This window comes from Octopus sinensis, unplaced genomic scaffold (genome assembly GCF_006345805.1).
Source record: "Octopus sinensis unplaced genomic scaffold, ASM634580v1 Contig12563, whole genome shotgun sequence".
NCBI classification, from domain to species: domain Eukaryota; kingdom Metazoa; phylum Mollusca; class Cephalopoda; order Octopoda; family Octopodidae; genus Octopus; species Octopus sinensis.
Window position 1 is genome coordinate 268,553 of NW_021832611.1, and position 17,168 is coordinate 285,720.

Sequence of the window (17,168 nt, forward strand, 5' to 3'; positions counted from 1 at the left end):
CACGCCTCTCAAATTTACACAATGTCTTTTTCAGGTTTTTTAAACTTTCTGTTTACACTGGCCTTCTTCGACGTTCGAGAATTAAATTTGTCAGTGAAGAGGAGGTCGCTCTGCCAGGATCTGAAACGATACAGCATTACTATCTGCTGCCTACAAGCGACCAAAGTCAAAAAAGGACTTAACTAACAGAATGCTGACCCACAACCTTATCTTCTTTAGGGCTGCCATCATTACGGGATGGGCTTTGCGATGGATATCAGACTAATGGAGTATTTCAACAGAATATAGAAATTGAATGACAGAATTTGCGTAATTCAATGAAAGATTGCATTTAACTCTAGAATTACAATTTTTAAATGTATATGCACCTACTTCTCCACAACCATCTAAAACCCAACGGAACTGGATAACTTTTACCGTTCACTATTTACAGCCCTCGTGGAATCATCCAGGAGCTATCTACTTTATATACGTGGAGATTGGAATGCAATGGTTGGAAAGGGAGCCCGAGAACTGAACTCAATGGGTACCCATGGTCGAAGTAACATATCTGGAGTAACCATAGTCAGCTTTAACATCAATAAAAATTATTTATTTGCAACACGGCTATCAAAACCTGGACGCGAAAACGTTGGGACTCAGAAGGAAATGTAATCAAAATATATAATCAAATTTTTTTTAATTGACTATTTTCTCAGAAAGCTCTACTCTCAGATGCCCGAGTTGACATAGTGACCGTATAATATATTAAAAAATTTTATTTTTATTTTCAGTCTTATGGTGAAACTACTGTTAAATATAATTTGCATATACATTTTAAGATATTATCGGATTAAAGTTTTTCCCTTAACAACTATTGGAATCATCGGTACGTTTCTATTTGAGATGAGTGCCTATATCTCCAAACGAACCCAACTGGGTGTTCCAAATTTCGAGTCGATCCGTTTCCAGTTGTGTCTTTGAAAAATGCGGAGTTTGCCCTCGTCGCATTCAAAACGTTAAGCGTTGCCGAAATCCTCACGACGACTTTCACCCACGATATCGGGAGAAGAATCGCTTTCCGTAGAAGTGAGAGTCGATAATCATCATTGCTCTGGCGGAAAATTTCGATTGTCAACCTCCGTGGAAACATCCAAGAGATCCTCTTCGCACAGACAGAGAGAAGTACGCTGACGCGCTCAAGAAAGTCAGAAGACGAGCCATCAGGCTTTTCACTTGTGGAGAAGTACTAATTCCTTCCATTCGCAGTTGAGACATCTGGCTATCTGGGCGGCAAGGAAATCAGCATTGTTCAGGAGATCGGGTCTCGCATGTCGACACTCACAGGGGACGCCTGCGAATCGATATGGTTTTTTGAGCGGATATCTCTCGCGATCACTTCATTTTTATAATCGACAAGTTCAATTTTATAATTGGCATAATTTATTATTTCAAAGTCAAAATTGAACTTAATTTTAACGTCAACATTGAATTTTCTGCTTTTGTTGATGACAACCTTAATTATGAAATATGCCGAGTACAAATTATATTATAGGATTAAAAAGAAAGTAAATATACGGTGTCTTGAAAGGATTATTGTTCAAAAATGTGTTGCATTTATAGCGAACATTCAGCTTGAGCTTCCGAGTGCAATTCAAATGCAGAACGTTGAATTTTTAAAATAACGCTCATTTTCCTTTTTTCTCTAATTTTATACGTTGTCGATTAGTTAAATTGCAAATTATAAAATTAAAGTTGCCAACTATAAAATTGAACTTGCGGATTGTAAAATTGAATTTTCTAATAATACAATTCAGCCTGCAAATTCTAAAATTGGAGTTGTTTTCCTATATGTTAAAAACTAATGATTTTTTGAATAAAAAAATTTTCATGTGTTCATAGGAAGAAAACTCTCTTGTCTTATTTAAAAGAAGAAAATAATTTCAAAAAATCAATAAGATGAAACTTTGACTAAAACATCGGTGCATATACTCAATTAAAAAAATATCACAATTTATAAATATGTATTTTAATAAAAAGTGATCGACTTTTTAATCGTATCATCAAACACCACTCTTGACTGTCCTTAATTTTTCGTAAACTAATGTACAGTACCGCTCAAATGTTTCGGACCACCCTATTTCTCAATTTCCAAGTCAATCCTGAATTATTTTATTACGGTTCTTAGAGAAACTTATTAGATAAGCTTAAATACATTATTCTATTCAAAATTTTCTTTAAATATTTTGTTGGCGCCAATTGAATATAATTGATTTGACTCGATCATATGTTCCGGACCAGTTGCAATCATATGTTTCGAACCAGTTAAATCTCTTAAATTTAATAATTTTGGATTCAATTAAAAACAAAAGACTATAAATAACAAATGCCGCGTGTTTCACTGGTTGATCGGGTCGCTATCATCACTTTTTTTAAAGATGGAGCTTCACAAAGAGAAATTGCGAAAAATTAAAAAATATCCAAAACTGCTGTTCAAAAGAACAATTTCCAGATATTCATCCGTTGGACTATATTCCGACAGACCCAAATCTGGTCGACCGAGATTGTTATCCCCAAGATTGAACGCAAATTAGTGAGAATTCGAAGCAGACCCCACAAAAACGGCAAATCAAATTAATTTGATATGAAATTAAATTCTATTGTAAGCACAAAACAATTAAAAGTGCCTACAAAGAAATAATTTGAATGGGCGAAAGCAATGCCCTAAAACCAAGTCTTTCCATATGCCATAAAAAGGCTAGAAAAATTGGTGCATTGAGAATTAACTTGGAGCCAAAATGATTGGGGTAAAATTATTTTTAGTGATGAATGCCAAAATAAATTTGCATTCAAACACAAAAATTATGTTAGAAGGCCACCAAACTCTAGATTTGACTCAAAATATTGTTTAAAAACACGAAAATTTTCTCCTAGCATTATGGTCTGGGGAGCTATTGCTGCAAAGGATGGAGAAACATTGTCTTATGCATTAAAAAGTTGATTCCGCAGAGTATCAGAGAATTATAAATGTTGGACTCGAAAATTTTTATGATGAGACCATGTATCTCCAGCAAGACGGCGCTCCTTCCCATCGGTCCATGTCGACAATGAATTTTTTTCAAAGGAAACAATAAAAATCTTAGAAACTGGGCCGAGCCAGTCACCCGAACTGAATATTATTGAAAATATGTGGTCGGTACTAACAAAAACTTTATGATCTGGAACCAAAAGATCTTCCAGAGCTCTGGAATTTGACCAAAAAAAATTTGGTACGAGATTGAAATTCGTACATTGAAAATATACAATTCACTTCCAGAGCGATAAATGCTGTTATAACGAACAACGGAGGAAATATTAATTATTAACTTTTTATAAGTTTAATAAATTTCGGTTTTTTTAAAAGGTCCGAAAATATGATCGAGTATAAAATCGATAATTTTAAAATTGCGCCAAACATGAATATCTGTCCAAGTTTTTAAAATAGAATAAATGTGTTAAGCTTATCTAATAAGTTTCTCTAAAGAACCGTATAAAAATAATTTAGGATTGACTTGGAAATTGAGAAAAATAGGGTGGTCCGAAACATTTGAGCGGTACTGTATAATAGTCAAAATCATTTCTCAGATAGAATTAACTCGTATTTTAATATTATCTAAATTAAATCATTATGAATCCTTTTCTATACAATTATAAAATATTAACTCGAAATGTAAAATAATCATAATTTATTTAATATAAATAAAATAACGTGATTAATCTTGTGTGTTCTTGTATGCATTATTTTGAATGTAATATATTAGAACAACATGGCGGAATTTGTACAAGAATCATTAGAAGAAATGCTTCCAGAACTACGTTTTATGTCACAATCTTCAATTTTCACAACACACGAAACAGAGTAAATAAACATAAATAAAAATCAAAGTGAGATTCTACGAAAAAGAACACAGCATGAATATCGTTTGATACGTCGACAAAAAGAGAAAGCTGATTTCCTTCAATACATTCAATACGAGCTTAATTTAATTGCTCTTTTCAACTCTCGTTTAAAAGTAATTTTGTTATATTACTTTAGAAACATGGCAAGTCTGTACATACATTGAGCCGTCAGCATATGGCCTCTATTTCTATGAGAATTAATCGCCTTTTTAATCGTGTTTTGCAAAGATTTCCCAATGATATCAAACTTTGGTGGTCTTATATTGGATTTTGTCAAAATCTTGTATTAAATACTTAAAATATTATTTTCTCTCACATATTTATGTTTATTATATTTAGGAGTGGGATTCAAGAGCATCTCAAGCATACTTTGGGGCACTTAAACATCACAACACAAATGAAAGTATTTTTAGAATTTATTGAATAATATCGAAATTCTTTATTATGAAAAAATAATTAATTAATTTTAGAATTGTGGCTAATGGCGGCTCGTTGGAATTAAGTTCCAGATTAGACTTTGGGACAGCCCGTACCATACTACATAGGGCACTTAAATTTCACAAAAAATCAAAATCGCTTTGGCTTGAAGTGAAGATTTTTAAATAATAAATGTAGTGCTTTTGGCTCGAGATTTCTCATGCAATGGAAGCAAGAAATAGACGTTCTCTTCTTGATGAAACTTGTATTATTCCCAAGTACGAGTCCACACTGAAGGACAATCAAAACCATATAAAAACAGCTCAGATTGTTTTCAAGAATGTTGTTTCCACCTTTCCAGGTAATTTGGACGTTTTGAATTTTAGATGAGCCACTATATTGGCTTTCCTTTGCTAGAGAGGTTGTGAAGGTAAATTTTACGGATTCTGATTTTTTGGAATTGCTCAACCACATAATCAATTGGTCAATTTGTTATATTAATTTATTAGTGTTCGCGAGTTTGAACACGATGGTCGTGTGAAAGGACAATTAATTCGATTTAGGAGCTCATTTTTAAACCAAGATTCTTCCGAAGAAGAGAATAATCTTGCTGCCATAAAAGATTTTGATTCTGCTATTAGTCAGAGTCCTGATTGTGGTTGTTTCTATTCTCCTATTCTAGATTTGTTAAGAGTCGAATATTTGGATTTTTGTGTTTATCTGGCAAGAAAATATGGAAATGATTGCAAATATTTCTCTCAGATACACGAACGAATTTCAAAATGCATTGACTGGTTATTGTCGACAAATTCGGTCATTTCTATTCCGCAGAAATTATTAATTTTATTGGTTTGATTGATGGATTGTGATCATAGATTGACTTTTGTGCGAATATTCAATTATTGGATAAAGCTAAACAGCTCACATTACTTGGATGCCGTTACTTGGAAGAAAATAGTTCTGAGTTTCTTGCCTTTCCATTGTGGCAAAGAAGAATCAAGTTGGATATTATATTGGGGATGTATTCTCATGCTATAAGTTCGATAAAATTGGTAATGGAGTCATCCATGCCTGACGATCAAGTCATGATGCTTTGGGGCTTGCTTTTGTCTCATATGAACCTGAGTGGACAGCGAAATGAAGCTCTGGAATTACTAGAGTCATATTCTCATAATCGGAGATGTTTGCCACTCCAAGAATGCTTTATCCGTCTAAAGGCATCGTCTGTTACTTCTATAGAGTGTCTTCTTAATGGTGATTATAAACGGTGTGATCAAAGTTGCAATATACTTTTAGACTATCTTCATTCAGACCATATAGATACTCATTCTTCCAGACAGTCATTGATATTATTCTAGAATATGAGGTTAAGTGGATATTTTTATCATGATAGGCTTGTGGAGGTTCCATCACGTGGGAGATGGTTTCTCGGGTTTTGGAGGACGCTGTTACTAAAACAGGCCATGATGAACCGAGTTAGGGTTGAGTTAGTAATGTATAGAAGCATGGCTGTTATACATTGAATTAGATGGGAGGTTGAATGGCTATAAGCAATTGGCAAATTTGGATTGGAGAGCACTTAAATGTCTTAATAAAGACAAAGTTGGTGCTTATATTGAAGGAGTGACTAAATTTAAATCATGTGAAGGAGTTATTTATTAACCTTTTTTTATAAATGATTGTTTTTATAAGCAGATTTGGTTCATATTTCTAATTCATATATTCAGTTGAATTATAAACTATACCTTCAAAATGTGGGGACCCGAGTCAATACGTACATTTGAATAATATTTAAGTTGCAAATAATAAGATAGACGTTTCTGTTTTTGACAAAATGTGCAAGTGAGATAACTTTAATAAAAATTGGAATCACTGTGTTTTGAATAGTATTCAATGTTTATTCAAATTTTGCTTCTTTACGCGGTTTTCATAGTTTACATATGAAAAATTGTTTTTTCAAGTTCAGAATAAGCTTCAGACAGGCAAGAGTAGAACAAGTCTATCTCAGTGGGGTCTTTTTCAATCCTTCCACTGTGGGGTGCGTATACGTTTATAATGGATAGTAAGCTTTTAGATGAGCAAAGCTTATTCATGCTGATCTGAAGTACACAAATCCGATCATATATGCTTCAACAGCGATGTACCGTTGGTTTCAGTTCCTTCTTTATTACAAATCCTTGGCCAAAGTGTCTGCATTCACTTCGGAATAAGATGAAGTGATAGCCCGACAGTTCCTCTTTTAATCCCCCATGGAGTTTTGTCTCCTGTAAACATCCAACAGAGACTTTGTATCTTTTCAGATCTTCGCACAATGCTGTTCTTTTCCAAGATTTAGCGATTCCTCTGACATTAAACGAGAGTAGCGAAAAAGGTGTTAGTTTCCTGCGCTTTTTAGACTCCATCTTTAAAGAACCACGTCACAAGTTCAACCAAAGTGTAGCAGAACAGTTTATGCCAGAACATCATGCAAACCAATTTCGCTCGAAATTACCAAATGCAGATGGAGGCTGTTTGGACATATTCTAAGGATGGATTTGGATGCACCGGCAAACGCCGCTATGGAGGACTATTTCGAAGCTGGGGGCCATCGTTTCCGTGGGCGACCAAGAAATACTCTCCCGGGTACGCTAGATAGAGACCTAAAGAGGGCTGGTAAAGAATTAAAGGACGAGGACGATCTCGATGCACTACGGGACGTCGCCCAAGATCGCGGGAAATGGAATAAACTAATTACTCGTATTGTTTCCTGTGCTGCACAAGCTTTGTCATGATCCATGGCATCGCGAGAGTGTCTATAATAATAAATTGTTTTTTAATAAAACTTAGCCCTGTGAAGTTTAAACACAGTGACTTTTTAGCTCTCGGTATATTTGCCGAACTGGAATTATTCTTTCTAGTCTCCATTGCAGGAGACTGGAACGCTAAAGTAGGTCGAGAAAACAAGTCTACTATCTGGAGACAAAGAAGAGCGATTAGAAATCATCCGAAGGCTATGCTGATAAATTTTTGCCGGCGTTTGGTCTATTTCTATCTAACATTGCGTTTGCGTATGCTGCACGACATAAGACCACCTGGACAGGCCGCCGAAGAAACGAGTCTGAAGTCTACATGACGATTTATAACCAAATTGACTACATTCTTTGCAAACAGAAAGATAGAACACTATTACGGGACTCGAAGTCATACAGAGAGACCATCGTGAAAAGTGACCACAGGGTCGTCGTTGCTCTGTTTGACACTAGAAGTTGTTTTTTACGCACTTCAGGAGCGATGCTTTCTCAGATCAAACTGCGAAGATACCTGGTTGAGAGATTGTACTCTTCATATACAACTTAGAATATCTATCAAGATTCCATAGAAGTTTTGGATGTTAGGCTAAAAGAAGTTGAGGATTTAAGAATTGTACTCCGATGTTCTTTACAATGAGGTTGCTCACTAGGAGTAAGCATGAGAACAGACTAAAGATCGAGGACAGCTACGGAAATGTGATTTTTGATGCCACGAAACAAGGCGAACTTGAGGCGGTTACTTGACGTTGCTCCACCAAAGCTTGGGAAATGGTTCCCTAAAAATTCCCTTAACTTAATATATTTCTAGGTTGCTATCCATAAAAATTTTCTCAAATGTTTATGTGAGTGTCACCTTTGTCAAAAAACTTTTTTCCAGGCGTGACTCCACAAAAAAGCAGTTTAAAATCACAGCCCGCCCTACATGTCACACTTTCGTAAGTATTTTTGAACCATTTATATACAATTTCCGCTTGGCTCTGTAGATCTCCAAAAGGGTGCAATCCTGTGTGCCTGCGGGCTAAATACCAGAAAAGGACTGTATCGGCGCTTTATACTTGTTTCTATGATTTCTAAGTAATGGGCCTCTGACTGGAAGGCAAGTGGCTGCGATGGTGTCTACAACTTCTTTATTAAAAAATGAACTCCCTGAATGGCCCCCTATGCAAGAAGATTTTCAGAATAGTCCGAGGAGATTATATCCCCGGGAAATGGTTTTATACTGGAACAACATATTTGATCCCAAAAAAAGACATCTGTAAAACCCCAAACGATCTTCGGCCCATCACGTGCATGCCTAACCTATAAAAGATAGTAACTTAATGCGTCAACTCGAAACTATCGGACTTTGTGGATTCATTTGGTCTAATTTCCGACAACCAACTTGGGACGAGAAGGCGATGCCAGGGTGCTAAAGAACAGGCCCTGATTAATCAATGTATCAATAAGGAATATCAGAACAATTTCTACTCGGTATGGATTGATGTCAAGAAGGCATTCGATTCTGTCGATCACGCCTTTTTATTCAATGTGTTAGAGTGTTCAGGGATCCCTTCGTGGATAACGGCCTTTGTGAAGAGTATTGTTAAAAGATGGAATGTAAACCTCCAAATTGACCAACGATTAACCAAAGTGACCTTAACATGGAGACTTACTCGACGAATCATTTCTTCTTTGTGGACGATCTTAAACTACTTGCATATAAAGAGAATAAGATTGTAGAAATGATGAAAACAGTCCGGAAGTTTTTTGAAACTGCCTGGTTGGAGATGAATCCTCAAAAATCTGTGTCCAATCTGGACAATCTTTCGTTCTGTAAACCTATGAAGGAATGGAAGGATATCGTTATTTGGGGGTGTTAGAAGACAAAGGGAGTGTTGTCCTTAAAGAAAAAGTTATGGGGTCAATCCTACAGAAAGTTAAGGAAAGAATAATCAATCTCTACAAAACAAAACTAAACTCTGCAAACTTTTTTCATGCCATAAACAAATATGCACTATCGTTATATACAATATGGTTCACAAATATTACACCCCTTGACTTTTTGACAAATAAAATCAATTTCCGATACTAATAATTAATTACTTAAACTATTTTTATGCAATTTAGTTCTTATTAAAGTTGATTTAATAATTTTTATTTTTTTAAAACCAAAAATCAATTTATTTTATATCTGTGAGCAAAAACATGAAAAATTGCCGCCTCATAAATAGTACACCATTTAAAAAGTCAGTATTTGGTGTGCCCTCCTTTATTTTTGATGACTACTTTTAGTCTCGAGGTTATTGATTCCACCAATTTGATACATATTTCCTTTGGAATTTTTTTCCATTCTTCAATAATTAAATTTTCTAGATTTTTTTTATTTGTGACGTCAAATGTTAAAATTTTTCTTTTTAAATAGCACCACAGGTGTTCAATTGGATTTAAATTTGGCGACATGCTCGGCCAGTTCATTTGCAAGATTTTTTGTCAGTCAAAAAACTTTTAGTCTTCTTTGCAGTATGCTTCGAATCGTTATCTTGTTGGAAAATCGGATTTCCTGAATGTTTGTTGATAAAGGGAACCATTTTTTCCTCAAGTATATTAATGTACATGTCTGCATTCATGATCCCATTTATGATATAAAGTTCACCAGGTCCTTGCGAGCTCATAGATCCCCATATCTTTATATTTCCGCCGCCATTGTTATTGTAGCCACTATGCATTTTGGATTTATTGCATCGCCATTTTTGCGCCACACATGCTGAATTCCATCTGATCCGAAGAAATTGATTTTGGTCTCATCTGATCACAGAATTCTATTCCAAAAATTCATATTTTTGTTTACATATTTTTTGCAAATTGTAAACGGTTTCTTTTGTGCCTTTTTGACAATAATGGTTTCCTTCGAGGTACTCGGCCATATAAATTGCATTCATGTAGTGTCTTTTTTATTGTAGATTTTGATATTTGAATATCAGAATAAGATTCCAATTGTTTTGCAATTGCAGATGAAAAGATTCTTATATTTAGAGAGAGAACATGTTATTAGAAACTAACTAATCCAAACGAAGTGTCCCCGCTGCAACTATTTTTCTCTTGTGCTGTGGCTGAATTTTCGATATATTTATTAAAAAACTAAAAAATGTAAAATACTTTAATCTATGTTAAGAACAAATTTGAGACATATTTGCAATATTGTCCCATTGTAAATTTATAAGAAAAAGTATGTCCAGTTTTTATTTTTGTTCACTGTAGCTTGTTCATGGTTATAGGTTTTTGTTTGTTTTCCTCATTTATATTAATTTTCAAACAAATCCGTATTAAACAATTTGAATTATATTTTTTCTACGATACACAACTAGTATCCTCTATTTATCTAAACGAAATGCATTTTCTACAAACTTCAACAAAAAATTCAAAAATTGTCTACAATAAATCATTTTTTTATTTAAAAAAACAAGTTATGTTTTTTCACCTCGAATTCTTCTCGATAAATGCATATCGTTTGGCATTATAGTTACTCTTTTTCCGTGAATTGCGCACAAATTACTGTCTTCGAAAATTCCAACAAGGTAACTCTCTGCCGCTTCTTGGAGAGCGACAATTGCTGACGATTGAAAACGTAAATCAGTTTTGATAAACTGAGCGGTTTCTCTCACGAGTCTCTGGAATGGAAGTTTTCGTAGTAACAAATCAGTGCTCTTTTGATATCGTCTAATTTCTCGCATTGCAACAACTCCAGGTCGAAATCGATGAGGTTTCTTTACCCCTCCAAATTGTGAAACAGACTTGCGAGCAGATTTTGCAGACAACTGTTTCCTTGGTACTTTTGCACCAGTAGATTTTCGAGCTGTTTGTTTTGTTCTAGCCATATTTTTTTATTTCAGACAACAATGACAATGCCAGTATAGTAAAAAAAGACATCATTCCGAAATTTTTTCGAGTAATGCAAACAAGTATTATTCCGAAAATTTTTTGGTTAAATTACTCGTCATTATTAAAATCAAAAAATTAAATATTTTTTAAATAATATTTTATCAGCACCATCAAATAATTGTAACTATTGCTTAAATTGATGAATTTTGCAAGATTACAGACTAAATTACTAGTTAATCAAGTAAACAAAAAGCAGAGAACGATCAGCTTGCAAGTTGTCGCGCATGATTGTAACCGCGATCCTCCGTTTTAGCCAAGAAGATTTGCGTGCATAAATGTTTTTCCGAGCGATAAGGAGGCCGACGTCTTTTAAGAACTTGGATGTTTGAGAAGGCAGCGGAGATCTCGAATGGCAAAGGAACAATTACTAGTTAAAATTCGATTGTTGCAATAGTTATTTAAAGAACAAATGAATAAAAAATTATTTTTAAAATGTTATTTTGTATTCGTGTACTTAGTAACTGCCTTTGCACCTTCTGTAATAGCATGTTTTGCCAATTCATCCGGAAGAATCAGACGAACTGCAGTCTGTATTTCACGTGAGGTAATGGTAGCCTTCGAATTCTAATAGACTAGATTTGAAGCCTCGGTTTTTATTTTGTCTAAACATCGAATGTAAAACTGTCCATAGCCATCATAGCCTTCTTTGACATCCCAAGTTGATTATGTACTGTCTTTAAAATTTTCATAAGATATATTGAAAAAGTTTTTCTTTGTTTTCTTTGTAGCAACAGAAACATTTTTGGTTTTAATGGGAGCTCTTTTTTGTCCTTTTGCAAAAAAGTATCATTCCGAAATTTTTGAAACTAATAATTTGTAATGGTAGAAATTTAAAATATTTCTAATAAAATAGAACAATAAAATAAAACGAAAAAGTTATAAATTAGTTAATGTCATGAGGAGATGCACAGCAAATAGAAAAGCTAAATAGAACAAAAATTAAAAGGGGGAATTTTAGTTAACTCAAATTAACCTCAGAAGCGACAAAAATTATAAAATTTTTAAAATATTCGCATCATATTTAAATTTAAAAATAGATGTACATTTTCTCCATAAAACGCGAGATTTTTACTGATTCTCTGACTAAACATAATTATAAAACGATTCGAAAAAGTAAACTATTAGAAAAAAATAAAATTTTCGAATGATATAACTCTAATTTACTCTATAAATATACTTTTTGTTTTTTCTAGAACATTTCTTACCGATTAAAAAAAGCAATCGTAGTATTTCACCGTCGTTTGTTAGCTTGTTATGAAATTGCTAATTTTTATCTGGTTAATTTGTAAGGAATATCAATGTATTTTATTAAAAAAATTATTTATAATTTATCCACCAAATCCGTAAATTGTCCTACCTTGACGTTTCAAGGCATTAACAACGTCCATTGCAATAACAGTTTTTCTTTTGGCATGTTCAGTGTAAGAAATACAATCACGAACAGTTTGCTCAATAAAAATTTTAAGGACAGAACGTGTCGCGTCGTAAATTTTTCCAGAAATTCTTCGAACACCTCCTCTTCGACATAGTCTTCTTATTGCTGGCTTAATAATTCCTTGTATATTGTCAATTAATATCTTTTGAAATCGTTTTTGAAACTAATAATTTGTAATGGTAGAAAATTAAAATATTTCTTAATAAAATAGAACAATAAAGTAAAACGAAAAAGTTATAAATTAGTTAATGTCCTCACATATGGCTATGAGGGCTGGTACTGTCGGAGGAGAGTGACTACTTTGTCAAACAGTTGGAAAAAACAAGACGTTTCGCATTGAAACTGGCTTATAAAGTACAACTTGACGGAGGGCTAGAAAGCTCGCAAGAATCTGCTGTGCCCACGATCCGGATAGTCTTGAGTAGTGATGCACCGATAACCATTTTTGGATTTTGCCGATTACCGATTATCGGCCAATTTCACCGATACCGATTAATCGGCCATTATATTATACATAAAAATATATTTATATGTAATTTATTTTATTAAAAATGTAATTAAATATTTTGTTTAACATGTCGAGCGTTGTATGGAAATTTTTGATGTCTCAGACGATAATTCGTTTTTTGCGTATGTAAATTATGCGATATTTTAATATCAAGAGGAGGACGAACGCGAAAGACATTTACAACATCTAATATGATAAATCATCTTAGGGTTTATCATAGTGAACAATTAGCTGAAGAACAATTGTGTTACAGAAAAAAAACGACCTTTGCCTCAATTGAAGCAGTTAACACTTACTCAAGTTATAGAAAAGAAAAATATGTGGAATATTGACGATCATAAATCAAAAATAATTCATAAATTAATGGGAGAAATGATTGCAGTTAATTTATTACCCTATTCATTTGTTGGTGATATTGGTTTCATTCGATTACTAAATCATATTATTCCAAATTATTGTATTCCCTCCAGAAAATATTTTTCGCATTCACTTCAATTATCAATAAATGAATCAATTTTTTCTCAAGAAGATGTCAAAAATATTATTAGTACTAGTCGGGATATTGTAAGCCATTTTAATCATTCTGCACTTGCAATTAGCAAATTAACTAACTTGCAAAACTCAATTAAATCTGCCTGTCCATAAATTGAAACAAGATATTAATATCAGATGGAATTCTACTTATTACATGTCATCGAGAGTGATCGAACAACGAAAAGCTCTCGTAACATGTGCAATTGATAATATTTCCCGCTTAAGTAAAATGGCGTTGAAATATTTAACAGCTCCTGCTTTGTCTGTAGAAAGCGAAAGAGTTTTCAGCACTGGAGGAAATATATATCAACCGAAAAGAAATAGACTTTTGCCAGAGAATGGAGAAATGATGATGTACCTAAAATATAATTAAGAACATTAGACTTTAATTATTGATTCTTCTAAAAAAAATTTTGTTTTTTTTAACGTTTTGTTGTATACAATTGTATTCGGAAAATAATACATTACCGATTAATCGGCAGATTTTGCCGATTACCGATAATCGGCAAAGTGGCCGATATGCCGATTACCGATTATCGGCGATTAATCGGTGCACCTCTAGTCTTGAGAAAAATTGTAAACATCGATAAATGGGGATACGCATTGAAAGAGACACTTCGGTGCCTCGATTAATCTCTTCGATCTTTCCTTGTTTTCTTTCGGTTTCTGATCAATAAACATTCCATTCTATTCCTATTTAAAAAGTATTAAAAAGTAACTTAGCTGAATTTAAACAGAAATTAAATTTTATTTATTTTTTTTTAAATATTTTAAATTTATTGACTTAATTAGGATAAATTACATATCACGTGTTATGTACAGCTTGCTGTTATGTTATTTTTTTGTTCTGCTTGTGGTTGTTAATTCTGGTTTTATTTTTTCTTGCAATTAATACTTTATTTTTATAATATTTTTGTTTTTTTATTTGTTTGAAGATTATTTAAATTGACTACTGGTAAAATATTTTCTATAGAGTTTATTTTGCAAGTAAATTTGTATTCATTTTATCAATTAATTAATCTTCATTCATAAGGATTTCTTGAATTAAATTCATTTTTATCTAGTATTTTATTGTTTATTTTGATTTTTTTAGTATTTTATGTCACAGTCCGAATAAAATACACGCCGAATAATTACATTCTTTAATTTTACTGAAATTAAAAATTTACACAACAAAATGTTTATTATTATTAAAAATATGATTTTAATGTAAAATCATTAACCTTTTTTACTAATTTATATAAACAAAACCAACCACACTCAATTTACGCAGTTAACTTATACGTTTGAATATGTTATTCCATTTTAGGTTATCCTAATAAAATTTTCATATAAAATTATCGTTAATTTAAATAAAAAATTATTTTATTATGGATTTATGAAAATTAATCAATTTTAGCTAATCGAGAAATATGAATTCCGTGTAACCGCTCACCGTCCTCCTTTTCGATAACATAGAGATCATTTCTTCGCTCGACAACATATACTTATTAACATCAAGTCCATCGTACAGCGGATACTGCCGAACATTGGCATCGTTGTCCTGTCTAAAAATTAATTTGACGCTTGAGACCTTAAAACCACAGTCGTCCGACATTGATATTTCTTCGTCGTATCTCCATTTTCTTTTTTCAATCATTTTTTCGCCAGCAATAATTAAGTTTCTAATGCACTTTCTCGTGCTCTGATAATCCAGTTGAATCATAGGCTAAAAGTTGCTCCATTCCCCCTTCATCAATCCTTCCAGGATTTTCAACACCCATGAATATTATAAAAAGGATTTTTTGTCGAAGAATGAATGCTGTTATTGTAATCATACACGATGTCCTTTATGCATTCGCGATATCGTCCAAAACAATTTTGAGAAGAACTTGCCGACGATAGCCAGCGTTTTATGCTTTGATTAAATCTACAAATCGATTTTAAATCATTAACCTTTCGACTTGCCTTGTACCCAAGGAGCACGAGGCCTCCCACGTACATGTTTTATACCATATTTCGTACATAGAGCATCCATTGCGAATTGCAAAATTCCCTTCCATTATCAGTGTGTAGAATAAGCGGAGGCCCGACATAATAAAAAATTCTTTGGAATAAATCTGCGATTTCTTCAGAAGATTTGGTCACCGACAGTTCAAGCATTACATATTGGAAAAGAATCCACAATTACCAAAATCTATTTATTAACAAAATTCATACCCAGCTAAAGCCATCATTCAACGCCGAATATCTTCTGAGGTCAATTAAATCCGCAATGTATCTGTCCCTACATCTCCTTGCAATGATTGGCGTAATCGGAGGCTTCGTAGACAATAATTTTTTCGACTAAGAATATTTACTAAAAGGAGTTATTACCTGACAGAAAGCACAATTCGAAATCACCTTAGAGATTTCTTCTCTATTCAATCCATAATAGAGATTTCTTAATTTCGAAAAAAGCCGGTCTCTCCCAAAGTGGTTATAGTTATGTTCCGCCAAATTTTATTTATTAAGTTGGACCTCAACGCAACTTAAGCTTTAATTCGATTTCATCTTCACAGAAAAAACGCAATTTAAGCCCATTTTTCGAAATATGTTTTTCCATTTTCAAAATGGAAATTCTTTCCCAATTTTGTGAGCCTGTATCGCTCATGCCGCTCGATTGACGATGTATCAAAGTTGGAGTCTTTCATTTCTTGATTTTGTCCAGTGTTTCCTTAAATAATCTCACTACACGCATGTTTCACGCTTTTTTAAATAAAAAATAATAATGTGATTCTACTAAAAATAAATAATCAATTATTGATTTTTTCATACTAATTTTTAGATTTCTTTTTTCAGCCATTTGTGACAAGTGTAGATTATTCGGCGTGTATTTTATTCGGACTGTCACATTTATTGTTATTTTGATTTTTTAGTATTTTATTGTTTATTTTGATTTTTTTAGTATTTTATTGTTTATTTTGATTTTTTTAGTATTTTATTGTGTACTTTTTATTGTGGTAGTTCATTCCTTAAAAGTAAAAATTCAATTTATAAGAAAACAGCCCCAAATATTTTTTATTGCGAGGCAACAGCCATCTGAATTGCTTTATGTCAGCGTCCATTTGCCGGACCGCATTTCTCATTTTACAATTTTTCGCTAAAAAAACAACATATTTTTTTTCCAAGTCCGAAGTTACTCAATTTATTCACTTATTTTCAATATTACAAAAAATATTTATATAATATTTCCATCTTCTCTATGTGTTGTAAAATTCTCACCCAGTCCATAAATAACGAAGTACTTAGTTACATTTAATTGGTCATATAGAGGGCATCTTTTATTTTGCTCGTTTGCATCTTGGTCATGACGGAGCAAAACACAATTGCCAATTTTGATTTCGTCTTCATCAAATTTCCACCGTCTTCGTTTTGACATATAGTCTCCACAAATCTAGAGATTCTTATAAGCTCCTTCCCGAGCTTTAGTAAGATTTTCTTCATTACAATCATTAATTTCAGGATTTTGCGGATAGTGTGCACCCATAAAAATATAAAATGGGATTTGTTTCGTACTTTGATGTACAGTGATATTGTATTGAAATACAATTTTTTTAATTATATTAACATATCTCCCAAAGTCGCCATTTGAGGCCGAGGTTGAAGATATCCAACGTTTAATACTTTG

General features: G+C 33.0%; 1 protein-coding gene and 1 long non-coding RNA gene across 2 annotated transcripts; one reads left to right on the top strand and one right to left on the bottom strand.

The window, feature by feature from the left end:
• Positions 1-3,910: 3,910 nt before the first annotated feature.
• LOC115229391 lies at positions 3,911-4,501 on the top strand. Its single transcript, XR_003883323.2, has 3 exons — positions 3,911-4,201; positions 4,258-4,321; positions 4,389-4,501. It is a non-coding gene; the product is annotated as an uncharacterized LOC115229391 (long non-coding RNA).
• A 6,066-nt stretch (positions 4,502-10,567) lies between these two features.
• On the bottom strand, positions 10,568-10,978 carry LOC115229408 (histone H3.2-like). The gene has a single exon (XM_029799768.1). The coding sequence runs from the start codon at positions 10,976-10,978 to the stop codon at positions 10,568-10,570; it is 411 nt and encodes a 136-aa protein (XP_029655628.1).
• Between the last annotated feature and the right edge of the window lie 6,190 nt (positions 10,979-17,168).